The sequence below is a fragment of the Parasteatoda tepidariorum genome, chromosome 11 (genome assembly GCF_982258835.1).
Source record: "Parasteatoda tepidariorum strain Cologne lab strain chromosome 11, Ptep-v5.0, whole genome shotgun sequence".
Lineage (NCBI taxonomy): Eukaryota > Metazoa > Arthropoda > Arachnida > Araneae > Theridiidae > Parasteatoda > Parasteatoda tepidariorum.
In genome coordinates this window covers 13,823,890-13,844,179 of record NC_141765.1, presented here as the reverse complement: position 1 = coordinate 13,844,179, position 20,290 = coordinate 13,823,890, and the positions used below count along the sequence as shown (strand labels likewise).

Here is a 20,290-nt window from a genome sequence, read left to right as displayed (position 1 = left end):
CCGGAATAATATTTTTTAGTAAAAACTGGAATGTGAAAAATTAATCACACCAGAACTTTCAGAAATAATAAAACTTGAGATCTTTTTCAACATAGTGGACTTTTGTTTAACTTTCACAACTGATGAAAATATCTTAAAACAGAAGATTTTTTATAGTAAGTTTAAATTTGTATAGTTTGTATGTTTGTTTAGCATTTCATATTTTACTATAAAATTTTGCAAAGTATTTTTTTGTACAATGTACCAAAAAAACAGACCATCCTCAAAAACTTTTGATTTAATGATCAGATCCTCACATTCTAGGACGCAATCTTAATGGTTCAAGGAGTTCAGAAAAATTTCGGATCTAATCTCTATAATAGCTTGCCAACCCTAGCTTCCTTTTTGGTGGTAGACTCAGACAAATTTTGGATGACTTCTACTTTCTCAGGATCTGGAGAGTGAGTGCCAGAACCTATTATATGACCTAAGAACTTCACGTGACTCTTTCCGAAATCACACTTTTCTAGATTTGCGGTTAGACCAACACTTCTCAGAGTTTGAACCACCTGGTCGATGTGGTAGAGATGTTCATCCCAGTACCTAGAAAATATTGCCACATCATCAATGTATGAGCAACAGTAGTGTCTATGGTGAGCTAGTACTTTATCCATGGATTTCTGAAAGGTTCTTCCTGCATTCTTTAAACTGAATGGAAGAGCCTTCCATTGGTAATGGCCAGCATGAGTGACAAATGTTGTATATGGTTTGGCGCTTTCCTTCATCGGGATTTGCCAATACCCCTTCGTTAAGTCGATTACTGTTATCAAGTGGGTTTTTACCTATTTAAAAAAAAAGGTCTTTTGCGATCTTCATTGGACATGCATCAGAAACTGTGAAGCTATTCAGAAATCTAAAGTCAATGCACAGTCTAAAGCTACCATCCCTTTTTGCAACACATACCACAGGATGTGCCCATTCACTGTCACTGTGCTCTATTAGATCCCGTTCTAGTAATTCTTTAACTTGGTGATCAACTTCGTCTCGGAGCAAAAAGGGGACACAATAGGGTTTTAATCTCTTTGGACTGCAGTCTGCTGTAACTTTTATGTCATGACCATCGACATGGGCTTGACCTGGTTTGCTACTAAAAACATCGTGTACAATTTTAACACATCAAATATTTCTTTTTGTTGGTAATATTTTAAATCACCTTTCATATTTTGCTAGTGGATCCATAAATCTTCAGTATATTTATCCATAAGATCCGCTGGTGCATAGTGGATATCTCCAAAGTCTTCATCTTGGTTGAAAATGATACCTATATGATCTACTCGAACAATATAAGGCCTCAATTTATTTATGTGGAATTCCCATATACTCCCGTTTTCCATTTCGACTTTGGCAGAGTGGGGTCTGGTAAGTTCGATTACAGTAACTGGTCCTTGCCAAGTATTGAGCAATTTATGAGATGATGATGGGATTAGCATGAGGACTTTGTCCCCAACATTGAAAGCCTTATCCTTAGACCGTAAGTTGTATCTTGATAAACATTCGTCTTGAGAGATTTTGGAGTTTTCAGCTGCAAAGTCATGAGCTTTTCTTATTTTTCCGATAAGATCATGTAGGTAAGTTTCAATTGAGCGGGATGCAGTTACTGGAACGCTACGTTCGCCTGTCCAGATCTCTTTCAACAAGGATAAAGTTCCCAGTGGCAGTCTCCATGCACCATCTGGAAGGGAGACAAACCAGTGGTACTATGTGGCACTTCCCTATAGGCAAACAGAAGATAGGGAAGGTGCAGGTCTCAATTTCTTCCATGTTCTTGGATATTTTTATTCATCATTTCTTTTAAAGTCCTATTCCATGGTTCAATAGCTACCATACTCTTGGTGTGTCCGGGAGTAGAAAATCGGGGTCATACGCCAAGTAAGTCTTCAAAAGATCGGGTGAGTTTGGCTGTGAAATTAGTTCCCTGATCAAAACAAATCATTTTCGGAAATTCAGTTTGAGAAAAAATCTTCATCAGGATGTTGCATGTGGTCTGTGCACTTTTTTCTTTGACAGGGATGGCTTCTGCCCATCTAGTGCATAAATCAACTGCACATATCACAAACCGATGACCTCTTCTGGATGGAGGTTCTAACGGTCCAATGCAATCAACACTCCATACTTCAAAGGGTGTTTCTGGTCTAACGATAGGTTGGATTGGAATTCTATCTTTATATGTGATTGTTCGTTTCAAATGACATTCCTTGCAGCTTTCACAGAACTTCTTAACATCTTGTTTGATAGTAGGCCAGAAAAATGAATATTTAATTTGTTGAATTGTCTTTTTCTCACCGAGGTGACCTGCAAGAAGAATTTCATGGGCCATTCTCAGAACCTCTGTTCTTTTCTCTAAGGGTAACACAACTTGTTTGATGTTTTCGTCACAAATATTCTCAGAGTGAAGTAAAATTTCGTTTCGAACTGTATAAGCATTTTCGTTCCTTTTTGCCCATTCAAAGCATTTTGCTAGACTCTCATCTTGTTCTTGAAGGGTCTTAAAATACAATTTAGTGTAATTTTCCATTCTTGCATTTTTAATGTCCTTTTGCAAAATTTGGGTAATCACAGCACAATTTGAAGTATTTTCTTTCACTGGTGATGGTTCGTGGCTAGAGTCTTCCACCTCTGAAGAGGTATTCAATTGAAGATTACTGTGACAAAGCTCAATATTTTCACACAGTATCTCATGAGCTGAAGAACTTAGCAGCAAATTGGTAACCAGCTTCTTTAAAACAGCACAAGTGATAGGTACACTACCATGAAGTTCATAATTTATTTTCATTTGGAAAATTTTCAGTGGAGTGACTTCGCTTTCCCCTAAAGCAGAAGATATCTCTATTTTACTTTCTCCTTCACAAGGTATGTCGGCGACTAACTTCTCACGGGCTACCTATATTTTGGCTCCTGTGTCTACAATGCCATTTAGAACCACGTTTCCGCATTTAACTCTGACTAGTTTTAAATCATCTATGTTTCCAGATAAATCCACAGATTTTGAGACAGGAACAGAAATCTTGGCAGTTAGCGCTTCTGGTTTTTCTTTTTCTGGAGGGGGTAGGGACGATTGGATTAAATTGTTTTGGGCAGTTGTAGGAGTGTTCCGAGTTGCCGATTTTTAAGGCAAAATCTGGATGTATGACCTTCTCCTCCACAAGTAAAACAAAATAGTTTGGAAATTGACCTCTGTAGTTCATCACTCTTACGGGATGTATATACGCTTGATGAGCCCTGTTTGTAGAATGATTTGTTTTTTGAAATTCTTTCTTAAGGTGGAGAACGAGGTCGCCACTACTTTTCATTAGTTTTTGTCTTTTGAGGGAATTCCAGTAGTTTTCCTTGAATCAATACGTACACTGTTATATTTGTCAAGCTTATCCGCTAATTTTGTTAGAGAAACGAAATTTGCCCAATCATCAAGAAGGTGGTCTCTTACTTCATGAGGTACCTTTTTCTTAAGTTGATCAGTGATAGTGAGATTTTTTAAACTGGCGAAGTCAGTGATTTCTAGTCCATTAATCCACTCTTTGAAATAATTCATGATTTCATAACAAAAATCCCTCTACGATTTTTCAGTTCTTTTCTGGTGCATCACAAAATTTTTCTTCAGATTCTCTACCAATTAGTTGAATGATTTCAGAAGGCAATAAAGTGAATAAACATGACACCCAGTCTTTAGGATCAATCCCTGTTCTTTTAGCCTGTCTTTCAAATACAGATAAATAAATCACGATATCATCATCCCTTAACTTGAATTTAGGAATGAGCTTAATTAAGTCAACGTTATGTTGTCCATTTCCATTGAGCGATGAAGTTTGAGTTAGTCGAGTAAGGGATTCAATTTCAAGTTTTTTCAACTCAAATTCCATTTGTTCTCTTTTCTGTTGAGCTTCGATTTCGTCCTTCCTTCGCTGTTCCTCAATTTCTTCCTTCCTTTGCTGTTCCTCAATTTCTTCCTTCCTTCGCTGTTCCTCAATTTCTTCCTTCCTTTTCCTCTCAACACAATTGAGAAAAACATTTCTCTGGCAAATGCTTCATCATATGTGTCACTTTGTGTTATTTTGTTTTTTAGTGTTATAATTTTCATACTTGGATCCACATCAATTTCTAATTCGGTGGCCAAACTTAACAAATCCTCTTTTTTACCCTTTCCAAAAAATGCCATGGTTTAAATTTAATAATTCTCAATCATGAAAAAAAAATTAACAAAAAAAAAACTTACTTCTTTATAATTAATATTCCAATAATTTCTTTAAAAAAAACGCATAAATGAACATCATTCACAAATCTATGGAAAATGTCTATTTTTGACAACCCCAAAAAGAAATTAACAACTTCAAAATACTAAGAATATTTTGTAATATTCAGTTATCGATTTGTTATATCACACCACTATATTATAAACCTTCACACTTATAACATTTTAAATCAACACTTCTACTTTGCTTATACTAGATAGATAATATGTACTTTCCTAAAAGCTCACAAATTCAAAGCATTAAAATTATTTCAACCAAAATAATTATTCTTTGAGCAAAAATCAAGTTCTATGTAAGAACGAAAACTTTAACTGTATATTTTAAATCATTAAATGTGATAAGAAAATTATAAATAAGTTTCGTATAAATTTCTCTTTAAAATTTATATTTTCTCTTTAAAATATATGAAAACAAAATATATCATCTATAAAAAAAATTCAACAATGACACAATTCAATATCAAATAATCAAATAGAATAAAACAAGCTCAGTGTTATATATTTCTTTTATTAAAAGACACTTGCATCTTCTTTCTGAAATAAAAACATTTATGCAAAAATAAAAGAAACAAAGCAATCATTTTCGAATGAGACTTCCAAGGTTTTCTGGCTCCCAGTTATATTCCGTTCTTTGATACAACCTATATGTTATTTATTTTTTGTTTGATTTAATAAATCTTAGTTGATATAAATATTAGATCATTCACCATTCTTTATTTTCGGAATACGATTGCATCATTATATGCTATGCATTGGCGTGTTTCCAATAATTTCTAAAACAGAATTTAAAAACCACAATAAATTCACTTTAATCAAATAAAATTTTCAATTATCTGGGATGAAAATCTAAAAAAAAATTTTTTTAAAAAAGCCAAATTCTTTTTAAAATATGCTATCTACATACTCTGGCGAGTAAAAGGATTCACTTTAGAACACTGGTGTGTTGGTACTCTGACGAATAAACTAAATTAATGTTCCATGTCGGAACACAACCATTTAATTTTCATTTTGTATAATTTTCGCCCAAATAATTATAATTACTTATATTTGTGGGAGCATACATTTACAAAAATAAAGTGAGCTCTCACCTGGTTTTTGGTTCTGCATCTTCGACTGCTGCGCCAGTACTGGTTTCCCTAACATTCGTTGTTTATCACGTTGATAACTTCACTTATAATAATATAAGAAACAAGTCTTCAGCTGCAACATTTTATTAAGTAAGTTAAACAGCACAGAACAATAACGCACATAATGGACAAATAAAATTTCACCCAACAAATTTACCAGACATTCATGTCTCTCCTACGAAAAGTTCAAGGTGGAAGTGAGAAAGTTCAGTTTTCTGTTCTGAAAGTGTATTCTTTTTAGAGGGTGTGCGCCATCTATCGGCAACGATTCTTACAAAGGAGGTGACCTCAAATAGGCTAATTAATTGGTGCAGACAATATTTTAAATCAGTTGCAAAAACGTATTTTCTTTCAATAAACATACATTTTGCAAATTTGGCCATATTTGGAAAACTTTTTAAGCAAACTTTGAATTGTAAGGTATAAAATTTTCTGCATGTAAAATTAAATTTTTTAAATTAGATGCTGTGTAAAATATTATACTTTAAATTTATGTAAAAATTTATATACCTTACAATTCAAAATTTGCGCAACTATTATTAAATAAAATAATAAAACTTAGTAAACATTTACTAAAATTTATTCCTTGCATGGAATTATCTTTGGATAAACAAGTTTTATAGTTGTGTGTAAAGATTTTTAAATTTGCTTAAAATGTTCTCGAAATATGGCGAAATACGCAAAAAATAAAATTAACATTAGGGAGTCAAAACATTGAATTTCTCTCTTTGACCTAACTATGGTGGAACCTCGAAACATTAAGATGGAGTCCTAGAATGTGAAGATATGATCATTTAATCAAAAGATATTCAGGGTGGTTCGTTTTTTGGCACACTGTACATTCTAATTCTTTGCTCATGTCTTTTTCTGTTGTTCAAATATATTTTATCGCTTAAATATTTTCCTTTTTTGTCTTTTCCACGCGCATAAACATACTCCAAAATTCAATTTCTACTTAATCTAACATTTAAAATTATCTCCAAAAGAGTGACCACATAAAACAGACATATTGTAAAGGGGTGCAAAAGTTAAATTTCTCCCCAAGGGCTATAAATTCTAGCTATGCTTCTGTCCATTCTTGCTTCATTATTATAGTATAAATGCAACAGAAATTTTCTAAATTATTTAAAAACATATAACGAAAAGTTTAAACAAAATTTATTTCTCAATATTCAGTTTTATTAGTTGAAGAATAACATCTTAAACATTTTAAAAAAACAGGTATTTTTCAAATCCTGAACATTTTAAAACATGGATTTTTTTTAAATTTTTGCTAAATCAACTGTTGTAGTTTTACAATTATAGTTGAACGAGTTTGGATTGAGATTGATTAAGTTTAAAAAAATCTGGATAACTTGAACAGTGTTTCAAGAAGACTTCCTTTCTAGGCTTAGAATCGGCAATTGCAAGAATACATATTTTAGCATATTAGAAATAGCATGTTTAGAAGTCAATTTTTTAACTTTTTACAAGAACTTTATATAATGATTTACATCATAGGTTTCTTACCTTTTTTGGATTACAGCCACTTTGCAAGTCAAAAATTATTCAGCGCCTCCTTACAAAATAATAATAATAATGGTTAATAAATAAATAAGTAACTTTTTGTTTCATTTTAAGACTTTTGATATTTGTATTATACTCTTCAATAACCACTTCTTTAAGTTATTGAAAACAGGCTTAATGTTCAATGTATTTGTTTGAAAACATCTTTTATTTTAATTTTAATGTAAAATTTTTAAGTACTTGTATATCACTTTAAAGTTTAAATTAAATACTTAAATATGTTGAAAGAGTTAGTTTATATTGTTGTACATGGATGGTATCACAAATGCTGACATAGATGGCAGCAGTGTTGTCCTTAATATAATCTCTTATCTGTAATAAAATATTTAGTCCAGTTTTTCAGCCTTTACTCGGGTATGTTGCTTTATTTCTTGTGACCTCCGTGCTTAAATTATTGGGTTAAGTCTTTAGGTTATGGGCCCAGAATGGTCCAAGAAATTTATAGCTAACATTTATTAAGTTTAATATACTTATTTTTAAATTCTTTGCTAAATTTTAGAATTAAAGATGGATAAATTATGGTAGAATGTGTTAACACATGGTTAGGCTTAAATGCTTAACACTAAAATAAATGTTGTTGTTTTTCTTTTATAACTTCTTAACTAATTTAATTTAACTATGTTTTAATAGAAAATTTATTATTTTGTAGTTATATTTTTTGATAGTTTAATTTAAAGTTAACAACGAAAAATAATAATGCCAGGGGGAGAAGGTTCTTTTAGCCATAAGAAATTAACTGGGAGGGCAAATTATGCTGATTAGAAGTTTGCCATGAGAATGCACTTAATTAAAAGAGATTTATGGGATTATGTTGAAGGGAAAAAGGAAGATGCAGCTTTAGATGCCAAAGCTTTGTCATACATAGTTGAAGGGGTTAATGAAACAATTTTTAATGATTTGAGGGACTTATCTACTGGCAAAGAAGCCTGGGAAGTATTATCAAAAACCTATGATGATAAAGGAATAACTAGAAAAGTGTCTGTAATTAAAGAATTGGTTAACACTAAGTACACAGATTGTAAAGACGTGTGCAACTACCTTCATAAAATAATTTCAGCAATTAAAATCAACAGGAGTTAAAGCAGATGAGGAATTAATAGCTGGAATAATTTTAGCTAACTTACCTGATAGATTTGAACCCCTTATTATGGCTTTGAAAAATTGTGATGAAGAGATAACTGTTGATAACGTTAAAACTAGATTAATGGCTGAGAATGATAAACCTAATTCTGATGGGAATTTAGATCAAGCTTTCCTTAATGAGAAGTTTAAAGGCAGGAATAAGTTTAAGGGGAAATGCTTCAAATGTAATTTGTTTGGGCATAAAAGTATAGATTGTCAAAGACCCCCACACCAGATAATGGGTATGATAAATTTAACAAAAAGGGTTATGTAAAGCCTACTTCTAGTAAGACTCCTGTGAAGGAAAAAGCTTATGTAACAGGTATCTATGTCGCAAATTCTAATCCAAATCCTAATGTTTGGTACATGGATTCTTGTGCTTCGTTCCATATGACCCCATATAGAGAATTGATAACAGATTACCCAACTGCAAGTATTAGTCAAATTAGAACAGGCAGCTCTGTTATAGAAGTTGAGGGGGAAGGAAGTGTTAGTTTTCTTTTATCTAGAAATGGGCAGAAAGCAAAAGTAACTTTTAATAATGTATTGCATGTTCCAAAGCTAACTGCTAACTTGCTATCTATTAAGTATTTAAACAAAACTTTTGGGATGATTACTACCTTTACATGGGAAAGATGTTTTGTTTATCAGGGTGATAATTTAGTAGCTAGTGGAACAGGTGTAAGCGATAGATTATATTCTTTAGATATTCATAATGATATGGCTTTAATTACTGCTCAAAACTCATCAAATGAAATGTTGCATAAGAAAATGGGTCATTTAAGTGAAGGAGAGATGGTTATATTGCAAGATATGGTTGAGGGTTTCTCTTTTAATGGGGAAATTAATGATTGTATACCATGCATTAAAAGTAAAATGCATAAACAACCATTTCCTAAGGGTAAACATGGTAAGACCAATAGTAACCGACCTACCCCCTAAGGAGTTTGCGGATAAGGGTTTCACCCTTTGTCACGTGAACTAAACACTACAAAACTACAAAAAAGTAAAATCAGAAACTAAAAAGATTGATACACATAGGAAAATCCGAAAATCGAAAAAACAAATTTAAAAAAAAAAAAAAAAACAGAATAAAAATTAAAAGTGCTTAAAACATCAAAGTGAATAAAATAAGTTTAGGCTCGTTTAGCCTTCCTAAGGGTAAGCGAAGCTTGACCCTGACCTAAGCTTGAACTTCGCTTAAGCTTAGCCTCACCTAAGGGTAAGGCTAAATGAGCAAAAGAATTGTTAGGCTTAGTGCATCGTGACCTCTGTGGACCCATGAGTGTTTCATCAATTGGGGGTTCTCGGTACTTCATAAGTTTCATAGATGATTTGTCACGAATGAATTTTGTTTATTTTATAAAGAATAAATTCGAAGTTCTTGGAAAATTCAAAGACTTTCAGGCATATGTAGAAAGACAAACTGGCAAACCTATTAAGGTTTTACGTTCTGATAATGGGACGGAGTATATTAAAAATGAGATGGATAGTTTTCTAGCTTCCAAAGGGATTCAGCATCAAAAGTCTATCCCTTATGCACCGGAGCAAATGGGGGTTACAGAACACTCATTGAGTGTGCTCGGTCTATGTTGGTGAATGCCCACATTGGCCAGGAATATTGGGCTGAAGCAGTTGAAACAGCAGCTCATTGTAAAAATATATCTCCAACCATTGCAGTATCAGGCATGACACCTTTTGAGAAATCGAGTGGTGAAAAGCCAAACTTGAAATACTTAAGGGTGTTTGGGTGTCGGGCTTTTGTTCATATTTCCAAACAGAAGTGTTAAAAATGGGATGTGAAAGCTAGAGAGTTAATGTTTGTTGGGTATTGTAAGTATAGGAAGGGCTATCGTCTAATTGATCTAATTAATTATAATATTGTTGTAGCCCAAGATGGGCATTTTTGAAACATTATATGTATCATGGCTATAACAGTGACAAAAGCTCACCAGACTGCAGTGATGACTCTTTATTCAGTGGGAGCATTGTTGATTTTGACAACACATCAGATAAACTCCGAAATGATAATAATGTTAGCAGGGGTGATAATGAATTAAATTTCCAAAATGATATTAACACAGGTCAGGATGACATTAATGGCTTAAATAGACGCGATTTTGTAAATACTGATAAGAGTAATAATATAACTGTAGATAATGACATGCCAAAATTGACACCTATGGGAAGAACAGTTAAACTTCCTGATCGTTATCAAAATTTTAATACCAATGGTATACCAGATTTGCAAATGCCAAACTTAGATCCTATTTGCTTTGCCGATGCCTTAGTGGCAATAAATGAACTTCTTTCTGAACCTAATACTATTGATGAGGCACTCAATGGTAGTAATGCTAGGCGTTGGAAAGAATCTTTGTGTGAAACAATAGCGGGCCACATTAAAAACAAAACTTGAGACATAGTAAATAAGCCTAAAAATAAAAACATTGTTGATTGCAAATGGGTATTCACAATAAAACATCATGATAATGGAGATATTGAAAGGTACAAAACGCGTTTAATAACTAAAGGTTTCTCCCAGATCGAAGGAATAGATTATACAGAAACGTTTTCTCCAGTAGTTTGGTATGTAACATTAAGAGTTTTGTTGGCTTATGCAGCTATTTATGATTGGGAAATCGATCAAATGAATGCTTTTATGGTTTGTTCAAGGGACACTAAATGAAGAAGTATACATGAAAATTCCAGATGGGTTTAGTGAATATTACGAACAAAATTTAAATGGGAAAGTTCTTAAACTTAATAAAGCTCTAGATGGCTTAAAGCAAAGTGGCAGGCTTTGGTATCTGGCATTAGAAGAAGGCTTAGTTGAAATGGGATTTAGGCAAAGTTCTTTTGATAGTTGTGTGTATATTAAACTAAATGAGAGTAAAGAACTTGTAATAGTAGCTATCTATGTCGATGATTTATTAATTTTTATCAACTCAGTAAGGCTTACAAATTTAGTGAAGAAGCAACTGAGTAAAAGATTTGAAAAGAAAGATTTAAATTATTGTTTAGGGATTATAATAGAACAATGAAAGTGGTTCCAACAAGGCACAATCAGATGATAAACGTTCTAATAAAGAACAATCAGATGAAGAAGCAAAGGCTTCAGGCTCTGTCAGAGAAGAGGTGTGCCACGAGATTACCGTGAAACTGATGATGAGGGAGGAAAATGTGGTAAGAGACAAAAACTTAAGAAAGATAGAAGAATCCAAGCAAAAGAAACAGAATAAAGATGGACTTACTGCCAAGCAAAGGAGCAAAATTGTTTCAAAAGCAACTATTTCATCAAGTGAGGAGTCTGACAGTGGAAAAGAAAAGTCTAAAAGAAAAAGGAAAGTAAGTGTTAGCGATATTAGTCAGAGTGATGAAGATAGTGGGCCTAAAAAGAGGTAAATTGCTTCTGGTAGTGGAAATAAAGATTCTGACAGTGGTAATGCAAAATATAAAGGAAGAAAAGAAGCAAGTGCAAGTGATGGCAGTCAGAGTGATGAAGACAGGCCAACCAAGAACAGAATAAATTGCTTCAGATAGTGAACCTAAAAAGAGGAGAATTGCATCTGACAATAGTCAAAGTGAAGAAGAAAACACACCAAAAAGGAGAAGGATTGCTTCGGACAGTAGGAGTGAATATGATAAAAATGATTACGGTCTATTTAACAAAAAACTGTTAATAGAACTGAGCATGAACATTGTGAAAAATCAATGGGACTAAAATCATATTTTTTTTGCACATTTGTGATTTTTTTTAGTATTCCCAAAAATGTAAACTAAAGTGGGAGTGTTGAAAGAGTTAGTTTATATTGTTGTACATAGATGGCAGCAGTGTTGTCCTTAATATAATCTCTTATCTATAATAAAATATTTAGTCCAGCTTTTCAGCCTTTACTCAGGTATGTTGCTTTATTTCTTGTGACCTCCATGCTTAAATTATTGGGTTGAGTCTTTAAACTAAATATAATATTACTTTAACATTAAAAAAATGTGAAATAAGTGATGTTGTGTATGAATGTAATCAGTTAAACCTACAAGTAATTGTGCGTATTTAGTACCGAGAAACATATTTCAAAATTAAATTAGAAAATTATATATTAACAATAGGAAATTCCAAAATAATTATGTTTTAATATATTCCTTTTGAATGTTAAAAAAGAAAAACACAGAAACTAGGCTAAGGAATGATTTTAAAAATTATTCAAAACTTCTTTTTAAAATTTGTCAAAATTAGATATTTTATACTTCGAAGTTCTCAAATAAAAAATGTTGTTCTTTTTTTCTAAAAAATAAGTAAAGATGAATTTCAATTAAAGTAAAAAATGTATTAACTTTTGAATGGTGATATAGGGAAACCACAGAGTCACAAAAGTTGGATTGATGCTAAAATCTTGGAGCCATTTTACATTAAAATTGTTAAGTGTGTATTACAGTATTTTCCTCGCATTTATTTATCTATTTTTATTATAGTATATGCAGTGTTTATTACAGTATTTAAAAAGCGTTTTTTGTTTAATGAAAACAACATTAACAAAATAACTGCTTTGATAACAAATATTATATGCTGAGTTATTTATATAATTCTTCAATAGCAACCAAAAAATTTCTAAATTTTTAAATGTACTAGATACTAATTTCATTTATATTTATTGACTACCTTCTAAAAGCAATACTGCTTAAATTCCTATAATTGTGACAGTGCTCAAATTCCTATAACTGTGCCATTAAAAGCCATTACCGCCTACTGGAGGGGAATAACATCCATGTTGGAAACATGATCTATATCTTTAAAATTGGACTTTTTCATCTTTTTCCTGTTAAATACTGATACAAAGTTTAAAATCAAATTTTTTTAGTATCTTATACAGTTGTTTTGCCAATACCATATTCAGTTGCTATTTTGTTTCTTTTCCTGTCTTTCTTCAATATTTTAACAATCTCAAATTTTTAATGTAAGGATTGTGCGACTATTTTGTACTTTTCAAACATATTTGAAAAGTCCTCTTACACTTACAAAATTTAGAAGAAAAAGTAGCATATGTGCTCTAGAATGTGCTTTAAAATAATTTGAAACTGAAAACAAGTTTCTTCCTGTCTAATTTTGGAAGAAAAAAAAGAAACTTGTTCCTTTATTTGTGAAACTGGTTCTCTTTACTACCAACCCTCTCGTTGAAACTAGGGATAACAAACACGAGTGAAGAAGATGTCCTTTTTTCCAAGGATGCTAGGACACAAATGCAATTTTTTTACTTCTTCCAGGGAATCTGGAAATCAAGATGGATTTCTGTGAGAAAAAAATATCTGGAAAAAGTGGGGAAAACTTGTGGGTTTTGATTGATGAAATTAATTTGACAATTCAGTTAATCAGCATTCAGATAAACAGTTCTAGATCATATTAACATTTCTCCCTACCAGTATATATTTTATGTATGCTTGTAACAGTTTATCTTCTTATTCTGTAAAAAAATAACTTGTTTTTTTAGGTCAACGAGAGAGTTGAAAGGCCTTCAATGATGAATGAAGAAAGAAATGTATCTGATGTTTCAGCTGAAAGCATGCTGTGGTTAGCTCACAGATTAGGTCCCGTTCTCACTGCTAGATATTTGACTCGGAATTTACTACGAATGTTAACTCTATGTTATGACAGCTCAGAAAAAAGAGAGATTCTAGATATACCTCCTCATGGTAGAATACAAAGTATTTAATTTTTTTTGTTCAGCATATTTTTATTTATTTATTGTATATGATTTTATTTCCAGAAGCTAAGATGTTGAGTATTAGTTGCAAATGGTTAACTGGTGATTTAAATGCCTTTAAAGTGTTGGACTGCTTATCTAGTATAGCATCGCTTTATGGAGAACAGTTTATTATGCTTCAGTATATGAAGCATATAGCTGATTTAGTAAGAACTTTTTATCCTTTTTTCCAATTCTGCTTTGTTTGATATCTTTATTTTCTTTTTAAATCAGCAATTCCCAAATTCAAATTACTGTGCATGTTTTTAGGTTTTGGGATAAGATTTTGCTATGGCTCCTCACCCTTAGTAAAAGTATAACTGATAATTAATGTGATATGAAATAAATGAACTGGTCTTTTAGTCATCTTCTTGAATATGATAGTGCAAATTTAGAAGGTTCGGGGAAAATATTTTTAAAGCTTACTGCATCCTTGTACTTTTTTTTCAGTTACATGAGTTATTTAACATACCTGGCAATGATCCTTTTAAAAAAGGGAATCATTCATAGTTCTGCCAAAACTTAAATAACTAGACATAAAATAAATCAAACTTGTTAACCAAAAAGTAGAAATTTGCAAACTCAAAAGAAAAGTATTTTATACTAATTGCATAAAATTTTTATAGGTTGGTAAAAATAACTTTATACTTAAAAACATGAAATATGTTATTTTGAAAAGGTAAAACATTGAAAACTGTGATAAAAAAAACATATTTAAAACAAAAATAAATGCATACAACTGTTTATTTTTTAATTAGAAAAAATTAAGAATTTAAGAAACTTTCCCACTTTTATTATCCAAAAAACTCATGAAGAATTAAGTCTTAATACTCAGATACAAGTTTAAAATCTTAAATGGGAGGGCCAAATGTTTCCCTTTCAAATTTTCAATTTGTCAGAAGATAAATTTAGCTTAGTTTATGCTTATTCCATAGTGAAAGTTTATTTATAACTTATCTCTAGTTTATCTAACATAATGGGATATAGATTTAAGACCATGATTTTGTGTTTCAAGTAAAAAAAAACTTATTTAATTGAAAGCTAAATTTTTGTGTCTGTTTTCTTGCTGATCAGGATGTAAATATTCATTCCCTTCAAATCTTTTAATAATAATTTCATTTTCTCTGTAGCTCAATCTATGCCGCAAGAAAATCCCTGCAAGTCTTGAATCTGGATTGCATGGGGCAATGGCCTTATTGCAGCACATAATACCATTTATATCTGATCAGACACTAATGGATCATTTGCAGGTATATTTTTATCACATTAATAATTACACATGAAGCACAAAATCAAAGTTTTGAGGAATATTAAGTCAGTTTTGTCAGTCGTTGCAACAAACTTCAGTTAACAGAAATTTGGATTCATTCTAATTTTGAATTTGAGTACTAATCTCCAAAAAAATCCAGTAGCCAGAGAACTGGAAGCTTCAAATTAGCCAAGCAACTTCAAATAACATCCTACCTTAAGTATAGATGGTGGCAAACCAAAATTCTTACTTGATGTATTCTTCTTCTTGATGTAGACTTCTTCGACTAAACATTAGAAATTTATTCAGTTGGTTGTTTTTTTTTTAACTTTGGGCACTGTGTAAAAGTAATTTTTTGACAAAAACATTACACATTAGTGTTTCCCACTTAATGATAATGAAGAATCTCTCTTGCCATCTGCATTGTTTTTATTCTTCTTTAAATCACAAATTTTTTTTCTTTAGATTTCTATTACGTGTTCAAAGCACTTTTTCAAGCGTAGTACCACATAGTCATTGATTACTGATGATATAAGAGAGAATGTTATTTGTGCACTATATTTTTCTTGTGAGTAACTGGTTTTTGAACTACATAGTCAAAGAGTAACAGAGAGATTAAAGAATCCGAAATTTTGACCACTTTTCTAAGTAAGCCATTGACGCCACATATTTTTAAGGGTTAAAAATTTATCAAATAATTATATCTGTATATTTTAAATGCTATATTTTATCTGTGCTTCCTCAAATGACAAAAGTTGAAAAAGTTTCTTTTTAAACATTTTAGGAACTTCTAATCAAAGATATTGTTCATTTGGTTTTACGTCTTATATCATCACTGAGACTTACTTATCCTGGGGGAGGAAAATCTAGAACAATGGTTACTTTTCGTATTTTGGATGTCATATACATCATTGCCTTGAGAATTGGAACAGAAATGACAAAAAAACACTTCTCTAGTATATTTCACAAGTTTTTTTCTTCTTTTGATAAAGTTTATAATGAAAAGGGTGAATTGCAAGAACTTGACGATATAGCGGGTATGTATTTCCTAATATATTATTAATTTATCAATTAAGGTCACCATACTAAAACTAATTATTTTACGAACTTTCCTTTATTGATGTTTTTTTTTATTGAAACTAAATAACAATTGGGTTTAACAAAGAAGAAAAACACGAAAACATTTGACAATTATTCCGACAGGGGGTGGGGGGGTACTTATTTTCCTTTTACATTTAGAAATAATTTTCTGAATAATTATTCCTTTAAAGTTACTGCAGTTTTTTTGTTGTAATGTTAATAAATACAAAATCTTACTTTTTATAAATATTTGATATTTTTTAAAATGGTGAGCATGTGTTGTTTGTTCCCTCATCTTCTTATGCTTATTTATTATTTCTTTATCTATTTTTTCATTTCTATTCCCTCTTTTTAAAATTATCCTACTTTTATAAAAGTGTCAAATTATTTACTTTTAGTACATTCAAATAAAACTGTTGGTGTTAGTAAGCAAATACAATTGTATGATGAGAGACAGGCTAAGTTAGTTCCTTTGTTTTATACAGTTTAGTATCTACTATATTATTATTTCGTTAAATCAAAAGAAAGAAAAAAAACATTTTTTAAAGAATGCCTAAAAATAGTATTTGAGGGAAGCAATATAAGTACTCTAACAGAGATTATCCTTCTCACCTCAATCTACATACATCTCATCTGATCAAATTATACTGATATGTTTTTATTTTGAGGGTTGTCTGTGATACAAAATTGCAAAATTATTAATTCCCTTGTAGCATTGTAAAATGTATTAAACTTTATACTTTGTATTATATATTGTGAGGCTCTTTTTTCCTGAAAATTTATCTATTTAATGTTTGAACTTTGCTTATAATAGAAGCAATCTCAGTTGAAAAACTAATTATAGGGATTTATTAGGTACAGGGCAATTACCTGGTAGCCAGCCAAATTTCTATTACTTGGTTACTATCTGGATCTGGAGAATGAGTTTCAGTTCTGACCAATTTTGCTAGTTAACACTCATTTGTGCTTTGCACAATTAATTATATTTATAAAAAGCATAAAAGGATTCATAAAAACAATAATAGTTTTGATTAAACTTAATTCACTTTTATTGAACCTAAGCATGTATACATGAAGATAACTATTTGTAGCTTAAAAATACATTTCATCCAAAAAAAACATGTTTCTTATACATTATGCAATAAGTTAATTCAATTTCCATTTGGTCAGATTAGAGTTCTTTTACTGTTAGACTAACTATGAGAGATTTTGTGGATTTCATATTCCAGTTAATTCAAGTGGTAGCACCAACAGGTTAGTTCCATTTAAAAAGTTTTTTGTGAGGGTCACTTTGCCCTCATATATTATTTAGAGGTGTAATTACATAAATGCTATTGTACCCAGTGTAAATAAATCCAATTTTTCTGAGTACCTGGACCCAGCTGCGTAATAAATTTAAAAAATTTGCTAGGCACACAAAGCCAATCATGTAAAATATTCAGTGTTTGCTGGTACATGGTATATGAACAAGAAGCATTAAGACTCAGTATATCTCCTTAAAAATTACCTATCTTTTATATGTTGTATTATCAATCCTTTGCTTATAATATTCATTTGTAAGACTAAACTTTCAAGTAAAGTTTAATATAATTGAAAATGATTCTCTCATTTTCAACTTCAATATGAACAAGAAAGTGAAATATTGTACTCAATATTTTCAATATAGCTATAATGAACATGTAAAACGGCTTATTTCTTATCAAAAATTACGTAAACAATTCTGCTTGTTTTTTTTTTCTTTTTTTTTTGTGAAGAAAAAGATTCTAGAATAATAGAGTTTCTTTCTGTATTAGTAAATTTTGAAAAGCTAAAATCCATCATATTAGGATGGAATGTTATTTTATCTTATATAGCAAAGCTGCAATCATTCTTAAAAATATTAACAAACTTATTAGCCTAGATGTAGGTGATAAAACTAACTATGCAATTATTTTTCTGCAGTTCAATGGCATGTTTGAAGTGTGCCCTTCAAACCATGAAAACTGATCTAAACTAAACTAAACTCAGCGGTGTGACAGCCCATGAGGGCCAAGGCCTACTGTACCCATCTCAGTTTTCTTGGGCTCTGGGGTGCAGGAGCAGATGTTCCGGTCAGATGGTCAGCCGAACGCGAAACCCCCAGTGTTTAGTTCCCAAGCATACTTGGTACTTATTTATCGACCCACTGAAGGGATGAAAGGCTGAGTCAACTTTGCCTAACTGATTCTTAGTACATGAAAATCAGATCATTAGATCAAATATTATTTAGTGTGAAATTTTTTTTAATAAAAAAATTTTTAAAATACAAAATAACAAAGGCTAGCGGTATTTAAATTGTTTGGTGATGTTTTGGTTCATAAAAATGTATATTTGTTAGATGAAATAAAAGCTATGTTGCAAAAAAAAATTCTGCATTGAATACATTAAATCGCTTGCTTATGATAAAGAAGACAAAATTTTTAGTTGAATCTCTTTTCACCCTTTTCCCTTTACTCGTGCATTCCGTAATTATTAAATATATTGTTGTTTTTTTAAAAATATTCCTCTCTTTTAATCTACCATTAAAAATAATTTGTTGCAAGCAAAGTTTCAGTAAAAAAATTTTATATCCAATTTTTTATCTTATATTTGATTTTTTACATTTTCCTTCTGTGACTGCCCTTATTAATAGTTTCAAAATTAAACAAATGAATGCTATTTTTTAATCAGTTTTATTAATTGTGCATGGAAAATAATATTTCAGTTAGGAAATTATGTTCTTTTAAAAACATGTAATATCGTTATATTTAACAAAATCTGCCTTGTAAGTTATCTTTATTGTTCCATTGATTTGGGGAACAAACACCAAATATACTTTAAATAATTAGTAAATTTATTGTGAAAAAAGATAAATTATTTCTTGCAGGTCCATTTAAAGAGCAAGCATTTTTTGAAATGAGAGACACTTTTTCCTTTGAAATGGCATTTTTGGCTTACATTCCATTATGCAAATTAACTGGCAGGTAAGAAATTTAGAAGAGGGAATTTTGGGAACACTCATTTTTGTTCCAGTGCGTGTAATGTTTTGTTTTTTCAATCAAAGAGTAAAGCAATCCAAAAAATATTATTAAATATATATTAAAAAAATTGCAAAATTATTTCTATATTCAATATTTAGCTTTTATCATAATTAAATTTTTTTCTTCAAGTAATTTTTATAAGTTATGATACATAAATTAGAATTAATATGTTAACATAAAATTTTTTTTCATTCAATCATGTTTTTAATCAAGTAAGTTGTTAGTTTTTTCAGTTCAATTTGGTTTATTTTTTAATATCAAACACTACATCTTAATTCCCATTCTCTGTTGAAATTTCAGATCTCAAATATAAATTATTGAATTAATAAGTGTAAATAAAAATAGCTTTTATAAAAAAGATAACTTGTTCTCTTCTTTTCAATAATCTCTAATCAAATAATCTCTGTAGCTCTTTATCGGTACATTTAAAAGTCTTGGCTTTGTTGGAGTAAATTGTATGACAACCACCTCTTCTAGAGAGAAATCTGAATGCGAGCAGAAAAGTCGAAGTAGACATGTCTGTGACTAATTCAAGATGTATTGCTCTCGAGACTGCATATGTGAACAAGGCTATAGATGATTTCTTTATTTCATTTTCACCCTTGATGTAGATTGGTTCGGCAAAATCAATTCCGGATACAGTAAAAGCAAGAGTTTCACTAATTCGATCTTTTGGAAGCTGTCCAGTCATTTGGGTAGAAGATTTGGCTGTGTATCTGCGACAAATAAAACATTTCGAGACAACCTTTTTACTAATTGTCTTCCTTTAGGTTCCCAAAGTCTTCTCCGAATTTGTACTAGAGTGCTCTCTACTCCAGAATGAAATACATTTTTGTGTTCTCGCTTGACAAGCAACTCTGCAAATTTAGACTGTCTTGGTATGATTATAGACTTTTTCTCATCATAAGAATAATCTCCTTCATCCAATCTTCCTGTGATTCCCAGGATACCTTTTTCATCAAGATAAGGAGCTAAATTGAAAATAGTAGAAGAAGCTGGAATAGGCAAACTAGATTGGAGAGCTCGTATCTCACTATCAAAGTATTTTACTGGAGTAAGCTTTACTTGTATATCTTCAGCATTTCGGA

General features: G+C 31.0%; 1 protein-coding gene across 3 annotated transcripts in view; it reads left to right on the top strand.

The window, feature by feature from the left end:
* Wdr81 (WD repeat domain 81) overlaps positions 1–20,290 on the top strand; it is a 107,870-nt gene that overhangs the window by 62,686 nt on the left and 24,894 nt on the right. For all 3 annotated transcript variants that reach the window (XM_016052860.4, XM_071187794.2, XM_043048186.3), the window contains 5 exons: positions 13,584–13,785; positions 13,860–14,002; positions 14,966–15,085; positions 15,869–16,121; positions 19,049–19,145. In XM_016052860.4, the coding sequence (XP_015908346.3) occupies positions 13,584–13,785; positions 13,860–14,002; positions 14,966–15,085; positions 15,869–16,121; positions 19,049–19,145 (815 nt within the window). The remainder of the gene's footprint in view (positions 1–13,583; positions 13,786–13,859; positions 14,003–14,965; positions 15,086–15,868; positions 16,122–19,048; positions 19,146–20,290) is intronic.